At 45.3% G+C, this 14048-nt stretch overlaps 3 protein-coding genes across 3 annotated transcripts; all 3 read left to right on the plus strand.

Annotated features, from left to right (window-relative positions):
• Positions 1-357: 357 nt before the first annotated feature.
• Positions 358-1957, plus strand: GLAREA_01053 (uncharacterized protein; the record flags this gene model as incomplete). The annotated part of the gene is made up of 4 exons (XM_008085811.1): positions 358-540; positions 592-658; positions 706-1403; positions 1457-1957. The coding sequence occupies 4 exons, from the start codon at positions 358-360 to the stop codon at positions 1955-1957; spliced, it is 1449 nt and encodes a 482-aa protein (XP_008084002.1).
• A 790-nt stretch (positions 1958-2747) lies between these two features.
• GLAREA_01054 ((Trans)glycosidase) lies at positions 2748-4299 on the plus strand (the record flags this gene model as incomplete). Its single annotated transcript, XM_008085812.1, has 8 exons — positions 2748-2856; positions 2908-3008; positions 3065-3145; positions 3194-3363; positions 3414-3486; positions 3544-3626; positions 3680-3798; positions 3860-4299. 8 exons carry the CDS (start codon positions 2748-2750, stop codon positions 4297-4299), a joined length of 1176 nt encoding a protein of 391 aa, XP_008084003.1.
• Positions 4300-9927: 5628 nt separating this feature from the next.
• On the plus strand, positions 9928-10845 carry GLAREA_01055 (uncharacterized protein; the record flags this gene model as incomplete). The annotated part of the gene is made up of 3 exons (XM_008085813.1): positions 9928-9942; positions 10488-10558; positions 10704-10845. 3 exons carry the CDS (start codon positions 9928-9930, stop codon positions 10843-10845), a joined length of 228 nt encoding a protein of 75 aa, XP_008084004.1.
• Positions 10846-14048: the final 3203 nt, after the last annotated feature.

A 14048-nucleotide genomic window follows, 5' to 3' on the forward strand; every position in this document is an offset into this window, starting at 1 on the left:
CCGAGGAACGAAACGATCACCCGATGTTTGGTGGTTTCTGGTAAGGTCCTAAAATTTGGGGTTTCCTTTTTTTTCGAAGTCCCACCCGCGCCCAAATGAGCTTCATAGTGGTGAAAGTTCGACCTCTCTTGTTAGAACGAACAAGTGTCGACAGTCAACGGTTCCGGGTGAGGGCTGGGGGAGATGCATGCTTCGCTCTTTCCAACTTTACCAGTCCCCAAGATCACAACATCGCTGACCTCCGTGATTTCCACCGCAGCATCTTAATCAACGTTATGAGACGTTACAGTCTCGTTATTCGCTTCCGAGCGACTTCATTCTTCGCCGAATAAACTCCTATTATCACAACACCGCTCTATGGAGAATTGGCCAGGCGCCACCGTCGGGGTCGCATACGCTCTGACGGGAGTGTCATTCTTCATTATTATCTCGAGAAACATCCTTCGGCGCCTGAAACATGAGGATCAATTACTCGACGATTGGATGATATTAGGGTCGACAGTTTTCTACGCTCTTTGCACAGCGACAAACCCAGTTGCCGTATGCTAAAGTCCTCCAGCTTGCTTTCCCGCAGTCTCTAATTTTAGGCAGTATTTCAACGGAACCAATGCCAGAGTGGAGGATGTTCGGGAATTGCTACCGGGGGAAATCCAACATGGTAGGTTATTGACACCATCAATTAGCAACGTGCTAATACAGCGTCAGCTACGCTCGGATCCCTATATGTCTTCCTTGGCCGGCTGTTTTACACTACTTTCGTATGGATATTGAAAGCCTGTATGGCCATTTCCTACAGTCGAGTAATTACAGACAGTCACCTCGAACAGCTCCTTATCCAAGGAACCTTTCCGCTGCTGGGAGTAACGTGGCTGGCTTGCATATTTACGAATTTCTTAGGATGCAATCCATTGGAACTCTATTGGCAGGTGATACCAAATACACCGCAATGCGCTCGAGGCTCGGCAAATTCTTCCGTGTTCGGCTCCATGCATATTTTCACGAATGTGGTTCTTATGGTTTTGCCGATTCCAGCGATACTTCGAGCCAACTTCCCGATCCGGTCGCTCATCCATCTTTCTACCATCTTCCTGGTCAACCTTTTTATCATCATCGTGGCGATCATTAGAATGGTCATTGTCCATAGAGGCAATCCGCAATGGCAAGCGCAGGATTTGATCTGGAGACAGGTTGATTGTTTTCTCATGACCGTAGTAGTCAATAAACCTATACTATACCGATTCTGGCGACATGGCTTTAACCACATGCGTAAGGGACAATTTGGCGTAGACGCTTGTAGCACAGGCTACTGCCCGCCAGTTGAGAATCAGGAGCCACGTGCCGATTCTGGTCGTAGCACTGATCGTGGGACGATGAGTTCTCTCGGAGGCAAGATTCGATCTTCAGTAAGTTGACCGTTCCGCAGCAAAGATCTTAGTCAAGACTAACTGAAGTCTAGGCACAAAATCTGACCAACAAGGCTCGCAGAAGCGTGGGTCTGCAAGTAGAGCAAATTCAATGTACGGTCGAGTTGTTACAGACATCGAAAACCGGAAACCTCGAAGCGGAGGAGGATGCAGAACTCTTTGGGCAATCTGACGATGCTATGTTTGGGGGAAAGTCGGGACCGATAGCGAAAATCAGCACGAAGATATCGAGAGCTGAGGACCATCTCGCCGATGTTCCCAGAACTCAGAAGGCAGCCAAGAAATTGCTGGCTCTGAGAAACCACACTGATGATGAACCATCCGCATTGGAAAACAGTGTTGCCGACATTGCAAGGTCTCAAAAAGCTGCCAAGAAATTTCTCGCGTCGCATAACAGAACTGATGAGAGTACACCTGCTTTGGAAACCAGTGTTACGGATGTTGCAAGAACTCAGAAGGCGGGCAAAAAGATCACTGCTCTGAAAAATAAAAAGGACAACCAGGAGGCATCTGCGGAAGATACAGCCGAATGATATATTGGGGGAACAGTCACTTCGCTAGTTGTAAGCTAGGAAGATAACAAACTTGGTCCGGTGCATAGGGCGTTATTCAGGAGTGTTCCTATTGATGGTTATTTGGCTACTGAAGTGAGAATCAGGTGTTCTTTACGCATAACCTAATCCTATGAGAACGTTATTCTTGATACCTCTGAATTATCTCGTCCTCTGTGCACTTCAGGCATTATTCAAATTAATACAGGTTCGTCCAATAGTTTGCAACCTAACTCTGATAGTAAACACTGTATCTGTTATATTTTCGTCATACATCAACATTTTTGAGACGTAAAAGACTTGATTGAGATATCACAGGATTCTCTAAAGTCACGGAGGGAGGCGTTCCGGCGGGGTACAGCAACGACTCAAGCTTCGGCCCGCAGTGCCATGACATTATCGTCACGTTCTACGATTTCAACTAGCCCATCCCAGGTACCTTCTTAATCTACAGATGTTCAAGGTGATCTTTCCGGTATGAAGCCGAGATCTGGGCACTGGCTCCATGCAGGTACTCAGCCTCAAGGCCGGCTTCGCTAATCACAAGGTGCGAAATAGACGATGCACATTTGCAATTGATTGCGAGTAGTGGAAATGTTGTTCCGAAACTAGTATGGGTTATTTATTTTCCTTCGGCTCTTTTTGGTGATGGTTTGATATCGGGTGGGGAAGTTGTTGGTTTTGGGGGATGGTTGTGTACATAAGGGTTCTGCCATGCCCTGTTATCTTGTTTTCGGCTTGAGTATTATGCTTCTTGCGTAGATATTTCATCATGTTGTTCTCAAATACTCTTGCGGCTGCCGCTTTGCTTGCGGTTAAAGCCTCGGCTACAATTTTCTACGCTGGTGTTGCGGAGAGTGGTGGAGAATTCGGTGTTTACAGTATGCCTTAAATGACTTCTATGTCTACTGCAAGGGTTTAACTAGTCTTAGGTGCAACCGCTCAACAAGGTTATGGTCTCCCAGGAGTATTTGGACAGGATTACTCCTTCATTGACAAGAAGGGCATTGATGTTTACGTCGACAAGAATAAAGTAAGCTCAACCATCTCGAAACGAATCTCCCGAAGAGAAAGCTAATAGAAGTATAGGTCAATCTGTTCCGTGTTGCCTTTTTGCTTGAAAGAATGTGTCCATTGAGCTACGGACTGGGATCCAAATTCAATGAGACTGTGAGTTTCCCCAATTTCTTTTGCAGAAAGCTGCTAATCGAATCTTAGCATTTCAATTACTACGCAGATGCGGTTAACTATATCACGAAGACAAAGGGAGCCTATTGTATCTTGGATCCTCACAGTTACATGCGATACAACAATCCTAGTCAGCAGCCTATGACTGGAAGTATCATCGGAGATACCAAGGATGTCACAGCCGCGACTACTGCTCAATTGTAAGTTTAATCATGTATGGAGAAAGAGTCCTGGATACTAATGATCATAGTGGCGCATTCTGGAAGGAGTTGGCGAAGCGATTCGCTGGAAACGAGAAAGTGATTTTTAGCATCATGAACGAGGTAAAGTGCATTCTCAGTTGATATTTGTGGATGTACAATGCTAATACCCGATTACAGCCGCATGACATGGAGACAAATCTTGTTCTTGCAAACAACCAAGCCGCTATTGATGCAATTCGCTCCACAGGTGCTAAGCAATTGTAAGCTTTTAACAATCCAGGAGGAAATTGAAAACCGCTAATCTATTCTGCAGGATTATTGCACCAGGAAACTCATGGTCAGGAGGCCATGCTTGGACCCAAAGCTACACTGGATATTCTCCATCATCAGCAGATGCCATGGTTCATCTCAAGGATCCATTGAATAATACCGGTATGTTTTTATGATGAAGTCCTAAAATAATTCCAAGCGCAATTGCTTACTCCAATTTTAGCTCTTGATATCCACGAATATCTTGATGTCGATTACTCCGGTGGACACTCCTTGTGCGCTTCCCCAGCACCAGAAAATCTCAAAGACCTTACCGCCTGGTTAAAAGCAAACAAACTGAAGGCCATGATCACGGAATTTGGCGCGTCGAACGGCACACAATGCGAGAGCTACCTCACGGGTATGTTACAATACATGGCTGATAACGAAGAATATATTGGCTGGACTGCGTGGGCGGCTGGGCCTTTCTGGGGAACTTACTCACCTTGTTGTACCGACAGCCAACAGTGGGGATCTTTGGAACCAGGAAGCAAGGCTGGCGATGGAAGCCCTGGAATGTATGAGACTGTTTGGTTGAAGACTATCCAGAAGTTCGTGCCTAAGAAGTTGGTTTGGAAGGGAACGAGTAGTGTTAAGGGTGGGCCTTTGAGTAAGCGACCTTGAGGAGGCGGCTGCTACGAAGAAGGCCAAGTGCGGCGAGGGGTGGGATGTAGATGAAATGTGCTTGTTGAGGAGAGCTGGGAAGGTTGTGTTTAAGGGGGGCCGCTGAGCTAAGCGACCTGACACGTGACTTGCTTCTTCTACAACAGGTGGTTTGGGGAGGTAACAGGTGCCTTAGACTGTCAAAAGATCGAGGTAGTATATATGGGAAAGTTTGTTGTATATAGAGAGCTTTGCGAGGAGTGCCAAAAGTTTTTGGTGCTTGGCACTTCTTCAATGTATATATTTCAAGTAGCATTATGCATACTTTCTGCATCTACCTTACTTCATAGCTTTCATCATTGGCAGGATAATGGTAATACCAGAGAGTTATTCACATAATATCTTGACCAATAATGCCAGTCTGCCATGTAAGATAATCTACCAATTGAAAGACTAGGAAAGCATTTGTGTCCAGTGGTTCGCTCATTTTGTCATATATCACTAAACAGTCAAGCTCATTAGCTTCAAGTCCAACAATGGATGCCTAGATCTATTCTCGGACATGATTCCACATCGAGATGAAGATCAATACTTCATTCGATAAAGCCACATCTACATGCAAGTCATTCGCCAGTTACCTGATGTAAGCGACACTTCCCCTGTCACGCCTCACCTCACATCGGCTCTCCTCTTCCACAACACATCGTCAACACTCCCAGCAACCAATCCCTTTCTCAGTTCCACCCAAGATACCATCTCCCTCCTTCCCTATTTCTGATCTCTGGACTTTTGTTGCACTTCGTACATTCATCTAATCTCAATCAATTAAGGTTAGCTTCCTTCCCGATCGGGCGGGTATCGCACGTCAGCATTTCGTAAACTCGCCCTCCTTCCTAAGTAGGTGTAATTTAGGTTTCTTGGGGCCCAGATTCTTGGGATCGCCAATGGTGATGGGAGCGATGGAGGGGTACGGAAGCGTGAGAGATTTGTTGCACGTCGTGCGGTTTAACGTTTTTGCTTGCTGCCGTCTTGGGTGCGGGTGGCGAACTCGTGAGGGAAGTGTTCTAGGTGGAAGGTACGAAGAAGGTTCTTTTGTCCATGTGATATTGCAGTATGTCGCAGTATATGTAGCCATGTTGACCTCGAGACCTGATTTATAATCGAATATGATTTACAGTCAAGCTCCAACTGACAACTGTTCAGTTTTCCGATACTTTGTCTATCCAAGCCCGGCATGTGAGACTCAAGTTTTCTTTTAATTTTCCACTATGCAGGTCATAGCAGTAACTTGCTCGAGTGGCGTGTGTCTTAGTCCTGCTTAGTAGCACTTGTTCTACTGTCGATGTTCATCCCGGCTGTATATCTTGTCCTGTTGCGATGTATTGATAGTGGCTCCGGGCTCTGTCGTATTAAGTATCCACTCAATTGCTAAACAGGTCTGAGGTTTCACGGAACTCATTGAGACGAGCTGCTACCGTTGTCATCCATGTATTGAAGGTTGCTTCCTTCCCATGCTGGGGTTGTTCTTTTTCCGGGCAAGACAGCTCGTCGATCGTACTTTTTGGATCGCTTGATTCAACTTTGGAAACATTGGAAGACTCCGTGTCTTCAGGTAATATCTCTGCAGTATTTACATTGTTACCATGTTAACTCTTCTCTCTTCGAATTTCCAGTTGGAGAGTTTCGTCTTTTCCACCAAAGGTGTTCGAGTTTTCGGTCGAGTCAGACAAGCCTTGCTTTTCTTGCCTACATCACTTTCAGTCTGCGGTCCTCTTTTGCATCCTTTATCCCCTTCCCACCCCTATTTCGTGTATCCTCACCCCATCCTAAGACCCTCCATCTCGATGTGCAACATTTCCCGTTTCGCGGTGCCTAATTTCTGTGGATTCTCGATTTTGCTTGCGCAATGCGATGCGGATTCCGAATCTTCGTTGCCGTGGCCAGGTCCTTTTCGTCAACTGGATTTCTCGAAAAGACAATGTTGTGTTGCTATTATGGCATCCTTGAAAGAAGTCACTTCCCTATTTTCTTGTATAGTTCTCACGAAACAGTGGCTGTGGATTCAATTCCATACAGTATAGTTTATGCTACAGTTCAGTTAGACTAATTCATACACTAAGTGGAAATCGTCTGTTTTACTGCTTTTTCTTTGTATGTTTGCTCTGTGGCAATCCGATTGTGGTACGCGGCTTGGAAGGTGCTAACTCGTGAAGCCGCTCCCCTTGTTTATTTACCTCAAATTGCAGGGAAATTGATTTGTTTCCGGAGATTTATAACTCTTACCATGGCAGCCTGTATTCTACACTGCTGCTCTGTAGCCTCTCTTTCCAATGCTGTCCATAGGAAAGTCCAGTGGAGAGTTATGAGTGTCGGTGTTGTCGCTTCCGAAGAATACCTGTGACTTTTAGATATCCGGTGCCAATAATCTAGCTTCAGTATATGCCTCTAGCGGTCCGTGCAACAAGGTGTATATGTTGTGTCTTCGTTGCAAATTAAACTAAGAGCTTTGCTCGTAACTTGGAAGTCAATTACATTGATGAGGGTCTGACTTGTAGGCCGCCGACGCGTTGTCAGCCTAGGAACAGGTGAATCCGGTCTTCCGTTAACGGTTAACTAGACTGCACATCTGTTTGTTCCTAGCACTTCGATCATCTCGGGAAATCCTCGACTCGCTTCTGCAGCCAAAACAAAAGTCGAGCGCCTTTGCGCGTCTTTGCTTATTGTAAGAAAGAACACACAAGCTAATTTTATGTTGTTTATCATCCATGCTTGATGCTCAGAAATCGAAATCGCTATCAAACCTCATTCCTCAATTTGTCAACATTCCAGAACATCCTCAAAACGCATATCAAGTCCAGCAACAATGGCAATGTTCATCAAGAACAATCGTCTTTTCTTCGCATACAGTCTGCGACTACAAAACAGGAAATAATAGCGCCCCACCAAACGTTTTCTAGAAGGGCGAATTGAGCTCTGCACTCCGCCTCTGAAAATCGAAAAATATTTCGTGCCACACCTTCCAAGCAAATTGGACTCAAAGAACCATGCCAGCATAAGTCGACATATTACGCTATGGGTTAGTGATCTCTTATCTGGCTTAATAATGCAGTAGGAATCTGAACATGATCGAAAATAAGAGGGGGTTCGAGGAAATTGGCGGCTTGCGGGCTTCAATCGCATGAACGTTGAAACACTTGGATCAAAATAAACAATCAAATAAAGATACCGGGTTAAAAAGGACGTGCCTTGGTATCATGATAGTGTGTCTCTATTTGTGCTTCGGTGCAATGAGAAAAGGAAAAGCGGATTAGAGCTGGGTAAGTTAGTCCTTCTTTTCAAGGCTCCAGCACTCTTTGCATCTTTCAAAGCTTACGAAATAGTAGCCAATGACATACACAGACTGTCAATAAACGAATCCAAAATATCTGAAGAGCGAAACCCTCACTGCAATTACGAAACTCACAGGCTTTTTGGGGAGACCTAGTCTGGTGCAATGGCAAGCCCTTCGAAATAAAGAATAGAAAGTCCGTGAAGCCAGTAATTCTACCCGGAATACACATGCGTAGAGTTTACAATCGATAGAAGAGCAAATAGACCTTCTGATGGGTACGGAAGTGGACACTCGACCATTCATGGAATAAGCGAATACTTGACGAACAGACGCATATCGATCGACCTGTCTACCTTTCTATCTACATGAATACAAATACCTATAATACAATTTTGAGTAACTTTGGCGTTGTCATAAAGACTGGGGTCGCGACAGCTCTGTGGCTGGAGAGACACCTGTGAAGTCGAGCCGATAAGGGTTGGTGCGAGCGAACCATTGAACATCTGCCATCCAATGCACGAATACAATTCATTAAACACTAATTGGAAGGCTTTTGTTTTCCATTACGAAACTCAATATGTTTGGGGAGAAGTTTGGGGAGAAGTCAGTAAGGCATAGAACGATCGGGACGGAAATATTACTATCTGTAGAATGGTGTGTCGGACTTTTGTACAAAATCACCAAGGACGTGATGAGCATAAGTTTTGGAGAATACAATCATTTTGTACGGAATATTTGGCTACAAATGATCGAATTCTAAAGCTTCTCCTGTATTTGAATGTCTGGTAGCTTGATTTAGCAAGATGATGATCGTCAAGGTGTATGAATGACCGAGCCACCACCTCGCCAGAACTCAACGCTCCTACTTTCCACATACCACAAAACACGGATTGCCAATCCGTTGCGTGCAACATCCCTTGTGATATCAGTACCTCGAGTGGCGCATTCTTCCAGTTCTGCATTCCTGAACACCTCATTTCGCACGACTCCAGACCATCTACTTTCACAGCCCTGCGCAGCCGTCAGCCGAATTAGAGCAACTACCCTGAAGCATGAAAATACGACAGAATGTTTCTTGAATAGTTGATATTGCCAGGTTGTATTTCTGCTATGCAACGGCAAGTGAACGACATTACTACGCTGTGCGTAAGAAATGGTCCAAAGGTACAATCACTTGCTGAAGTACCCCCAGCCAGCAGAACCGTACAATCTGACTAACATGGTAACATCTCTAGATACATCCCAACAAGCCATTGATGGGAGACTTATCAATACAGCGTAAACCATACACTTCCTCTCGATTTGCGAGCTCCCCCTCTTCCTATACATCGACTTCCACACATCTTGCTTGGATTACCCTATCTCGAGAACTCGAAATGAAGTTTTGGACATGATCATATCCTCTATCATACTGCTTCTTTCCGGGAACAGTAATCGTCTTGGCTACCTGTGCATTGAATTACTGCAGACTCGAGTAGCTGGAGGAACGAAGTTTCGCGCAAAGCTAGCTCCCCAGTCTCCGATGAGGAAGCTAAACATAAATACTGTAACAACTTATGGGAGTGCCAAGGGTACACAAGAAACGAAGGACTAAAGGCCCTTGAATTGAGTGGTAGTGCTACACTTATTTTACAACAAGAGACACAGAGAGGACTAGCTCTTTCTGTCCAACCCGATCCTTAATTTGGCAGATCAGTACTACGGCATTATGTTAGCTTGCGTACACAGCCTCATTCTTGCAAGGCTTTATGTGTTGCAGGTCTATAGTTAAACCTTTGGGCCGAAATCATCACAATTGTATGACGAGAAGAACATCAACGTCGGAAGCACTTGCAGCACCTAAAAGTTAGTCGACCGTTGGAACAGTTCCCCAATAAATAATGATCCAGGACGGCGTCGAGAGTTGCACAAACACTGTAGTACCATTTGCGTGTCAAAATCAGGCGCGGTAAACTAAAGCTGCTGGGGTTCCATCATCAGAACGTCCTGTTTCCCAATCGTCGGCAGAATAACAACGCCGATACGGATATACTGAACACAAGGCTAGCTTCCCAAGGTCACCAGCCTTCTTACCCCGGCAAGCTTATCACTAACAGACCAAACGGGTCCCTGAGCTAAAATCCCTGCTATTGAAGCACTGGTGAACGTTCTGCCAACCCATCAGCCGCATGTTACTCCCTGTTAATTCCTCGTTTACGAGCGAACTCAGTACTGGTGGGCATATAGACGTAGGTTTATGGAAACTTAATCCTACATTTTGGATCACTGTGCTAGTGAGACAGTTCTCAGATCTCTGCGGCCTACTATACGTGAACAAGATGATGCAGAAGCAGGTCAGTAAGAGTTGTCCGAACTTGATGTACTATACTGACATGTTTGCTAAACTATACAATGCAAAACCAACTCTTCGAAAGCTTAGAATCTATCACGAGTTCCAAACAGTATCGCCTCAAATCTTTTCCTGTCGCTATAAGAAATAAGTCGGAAGTCGAATACGCCAATCCACGAAATGAAAATCGATCAGGGGGACTCCGATGTCGATGTCAAGTAGAAGGTCAAGGCTGATGATAGCGATGATCGCAGTGCAGACTCTACGGGTTTGTATCTTTTGAATCTCCTACAGTCTTATTTCTTTGCCTGGTATGTTGCTGTTTATCTTTGCTTGGAATCCCTGGCTGGATTATGTACGGAGTGGGTATGGATCGCTTTACGCTTTTACCTGGTGATATTTAACCTGTTTCGGGCGTGTGATAGTACTGAGAGCACTGCTACTCTCTATTACACTGTTAAATAGCCATTCTAGTTAGAATAACTTGCGGAATGAGTTGAGGCTATTCCCACATTACCAAGGTTTAGCTGACAAATTTCTCATAACTAGATTAAGTCCGACAAGACAAAGACCACATTATCTACCTCCGCTTACCAGCTCCTCCTCCTTATTCAATCTACGTACGATCACTTGGTCGGTCCATACTGTACACTTCTCGAAATTCGAAATACCCGGTACCCCTTACCCCAAGTTTCCGCTCTGTCTCTTGTTAAATCACGACTTTTGCCTATTATAGCTATGTAGGGACTAACTACATATGCAAAGGATCACATGGCAGAAGACAAAGGCAAACGGTAAAGCCAAATGGGTTCTGGATCCCGCATACCTCAAAATTGGCAGTAGAAGCTTCGCCTGCGCTATGATTGACATTAGCGTCGGGATTAAGAAGAACAGTTTGGCCCTTTAGAGTAAAACAACATCTCAGATCACACATATTGACAATACGATGGCATAACACTCTTTGTAGTATTCGATTAGTCTGTCAAGTCAAAAAAGCGCTGCTGTCGTTGCTATAATCGCTGAAGTCATATTCCTATTGCCTAAGCTCCCGGCGACCAATACATTCCCTCGCTTCTATCTTTACCCATCCTCCCCGCCTTTGGACCTGATGTTGTTTTATTTACATGATTGACACGAGGATTACAATTGCTCAGTAGACAGATGTTTATGACCCCTAGTCCAGGACTTGTCACAAATGCATTCCACCCAAGTTCCATAGCCTATTTTCTTCCTTGACCGAAAGCTCTGGGTAATCTTGTCAAACTCTGTCTTGGATCATCTCAAGAGCTCTTGGAGGTGCTTCTGCGCCATCGATGCACCGAATCGTTGATTGGACGGTGGCATGACATTTTGGGTTTGGAAAGTTGTGCCTTTGCCTTCTCGCACCGGCACGGTCGACCCTTAATGAGTCTTCCTCGACCCTCACGAATTGCACAGCCGACGAGGTTTGACCCAAGCTGTGCTTTGGCTTTTTCGCAGCGGCAGGGTCGGTCCTTGATTAGTCTGCCACGACCCTCACGGCACCGTCCACGAACGACATTTGTGCGAAGCTGTTTGAACTTCGACGCAAGATACCGTAATGAACGGGCTGCCCATATTGCCACGATCTATTGAAAGCCAGGTTGAAACGGATGCCACGAAACCAGAAAAAGTGAAGAGACGCCATGCTCGGAATTTCCTGGCGTATACACAGAAAGGAATGTGGAAGCTCTCAGTGTTTGAGTTCAACTGTATTATGGTATTTGAAGGTGGTTTGAGTGGAAGTGGCCGAGGCCGCGAAGAGAGTGTGATGTGAAAATCTCGATCCGTGTACGGTGTTGACGATTTTGACATTGGTTCCGTCTGGTAGGTAGCTGCGATGACAGTCAGTACTCGAAGTTCTCCCAGAGACTTTCGTATATAAATCAATAAGACTTACTGGGTGATGCCGACAGCTTCAGTGAAGTTGATACAGTTTGTCTGGCGCGTCTATCTTCAAAGAAGACGAGGAGGACCAGTAGGTGCTCAATGGTCGAAACCGAGGAAAGATCGAGTGCCGAGTGTGGGAAAGATTGAAGCGAGAATCTTTGTTTATTCGAGGCTATAGAAGCCAGTAGAAGTGAAGTTTCTGAGCCAGCAATAGCCTGGCTCGCTTATGCTCGAGTATGACAAAGAAAGATGTATGCTGGCAGCTTTTTCCTGTTTTCGTAACCCAGAGTCTTTCTGAATTCTGTTTCCATCGCGATACAATGAACAGCAAAACTCGAACAGGGTAGCTTCGGAGTAGAAGTAAAATGTGCCATCTAAGCTCTCCACGCATGTGAGATAGAACTCGGTAGCAGTGGTATTGATGTTGATCGCGGGGAGACGGCGGAAGCATTCCGTCCAACAGTATCAGAGACATATAGAGACGTCCTTAGCCAGCCATAAGGATTTAGAAATTCTAGGGTACAGGTATATAGGTGTTAAAAGGTGCAAGTAGAATCAGGGACCAATACTGTGAACACTGATGTTCTCTGTTCGGCAAACGGAATCTGTGCTTCTAATCAATTCAGCTCTTCCAGAATTCTACAATAGCTCTTTTCTCCGGACTGTAAAATGTTTTATAAGGGATACATGGCTTTGGCCTATTGAACGTCTCTAAAACCCAATACCCACCAATCTTCCTATCTTCCAGTCCACTGTGCACCTTCTTCGTCCCAATTATTTTGTGGATAGGAAATCATTGATTCCGTGGCCAAAGAGCTGTTATTTCAAGGTCTTTGTTCTTAATGATCCATGATTTACAGAACAAGCCAAAACTGGTTCCAGAATAAATTAGGAAATCCCATCGGTAGCGCTCCTCCATATCCAATAACCTTTACCAGTACTGTGAAACCAAACCACCGTCAGCTCGTCTACCCAACCAGCTATAAACAATGTGTTACGAGGGCCGTCGATTATGTTGAGCAACGTTCTTCGCTTGCAGAATAGACCGTCGAGGCTGGCGAAGTTGCTTGCGAGCAAGTGTCTTGATATCCGCCCAGCTGGGTTCGATGTGTTTCGTAAGGACGAGGGCTAAGTCCATTCATGATAACTTATTCGTTTTTGCCCGGCTTGATGTCATTAGTTCGTCCGAGTTCGAGCAAGTGGAAAATATTGGTTACCCCTTAAAGAATGTTATCTGCAAATATCCAGTTAGCTCATCACGGCGTAGGTTATTGTGCCAGCTCTTACCACTCTATTGGCTGTCCAATGACTGTTCGAGCCTAATGTTCGCGGTCCGAGGGGACACCGACGTAAGAGGTAGTTGTAAACTTTAGAGGCCAAGTAGCTTGAGAGCACTGAAAAGCCCAACCCGTGCTAAGGGTTTTTATTGCAGTCAGTAGATTGTTGTTCCATAGCTAAGCCTTCTTTAAGATAGTCAGGGGTAATTCCAAGCTGGTAGCCTCTGTTATTCGTGACAAGCGGGTGGTTTACTTCTTTCAAAGATGGTTTATTGTACTCGGTGACCTTCTCAGAAGTCATCGTCCGTGTATAGCGTCCCGGTCCACAGAAGTCTCAGTGGAAAGGGCGTAGTTCGCTCGAGTCCTCTTGTAGCTGATATGCCAAGCTGTTGAGCCTAGAGCATAGTTCGTTTCGGGTGTTCTCCAGTTGAGTATGCGAATGTGTTAGGCCAGTAACAGCGTTGGTGGGTCAGATAGGTCAACAAAGAAGTGATGCGCAGCGTTATTTCTTTGTCGCAGATCCAATACCACCATGTTCCAATCATGAATCTACCTATAGGCACTTCGCTCGAGGTGTTCTGTAGCTAAATAAGGTAAGAACTTGAGTCAGTATCAACGCAACCTCAAGTACTAGGCCCAACTATAGAATAGAGTATAATGTTATTTCTTCCTCGCAGATTCAGGTCCAGTATGCTCCAACCTTATCTGGTTCACTCGAGGTGTTTCATCGAATGATATAGAAAGATTTTCAGCCTATAGTAGAGCATGTTTAAGGAGATGCTTTAGCAAAGGATCAGCGCGCTCTGCCAATGCTGGGCGAACGATTCAGCCTCGGGCTCTTCCAACTATGCTTCTAGTTCTCTTGGCGTGTTCTACGACTGGAGATAGGAGGTTGCTGAGCCAGTAGTAGCGCACTTTCAGCTGG

Source organism: Glarea lozoyensis (assembly GCF_000409485.1).
Source record: "Glarea lozoyensis ATCC 20868 chromosome Unknown GLAREA3, whole genome shotgun sequence".
NCBI lineage: Eukaryota > Fungi > Ascomycota > Leotiomycetes > Helotiales > Helotiaceae > Glarea > Glarea lozoyensis.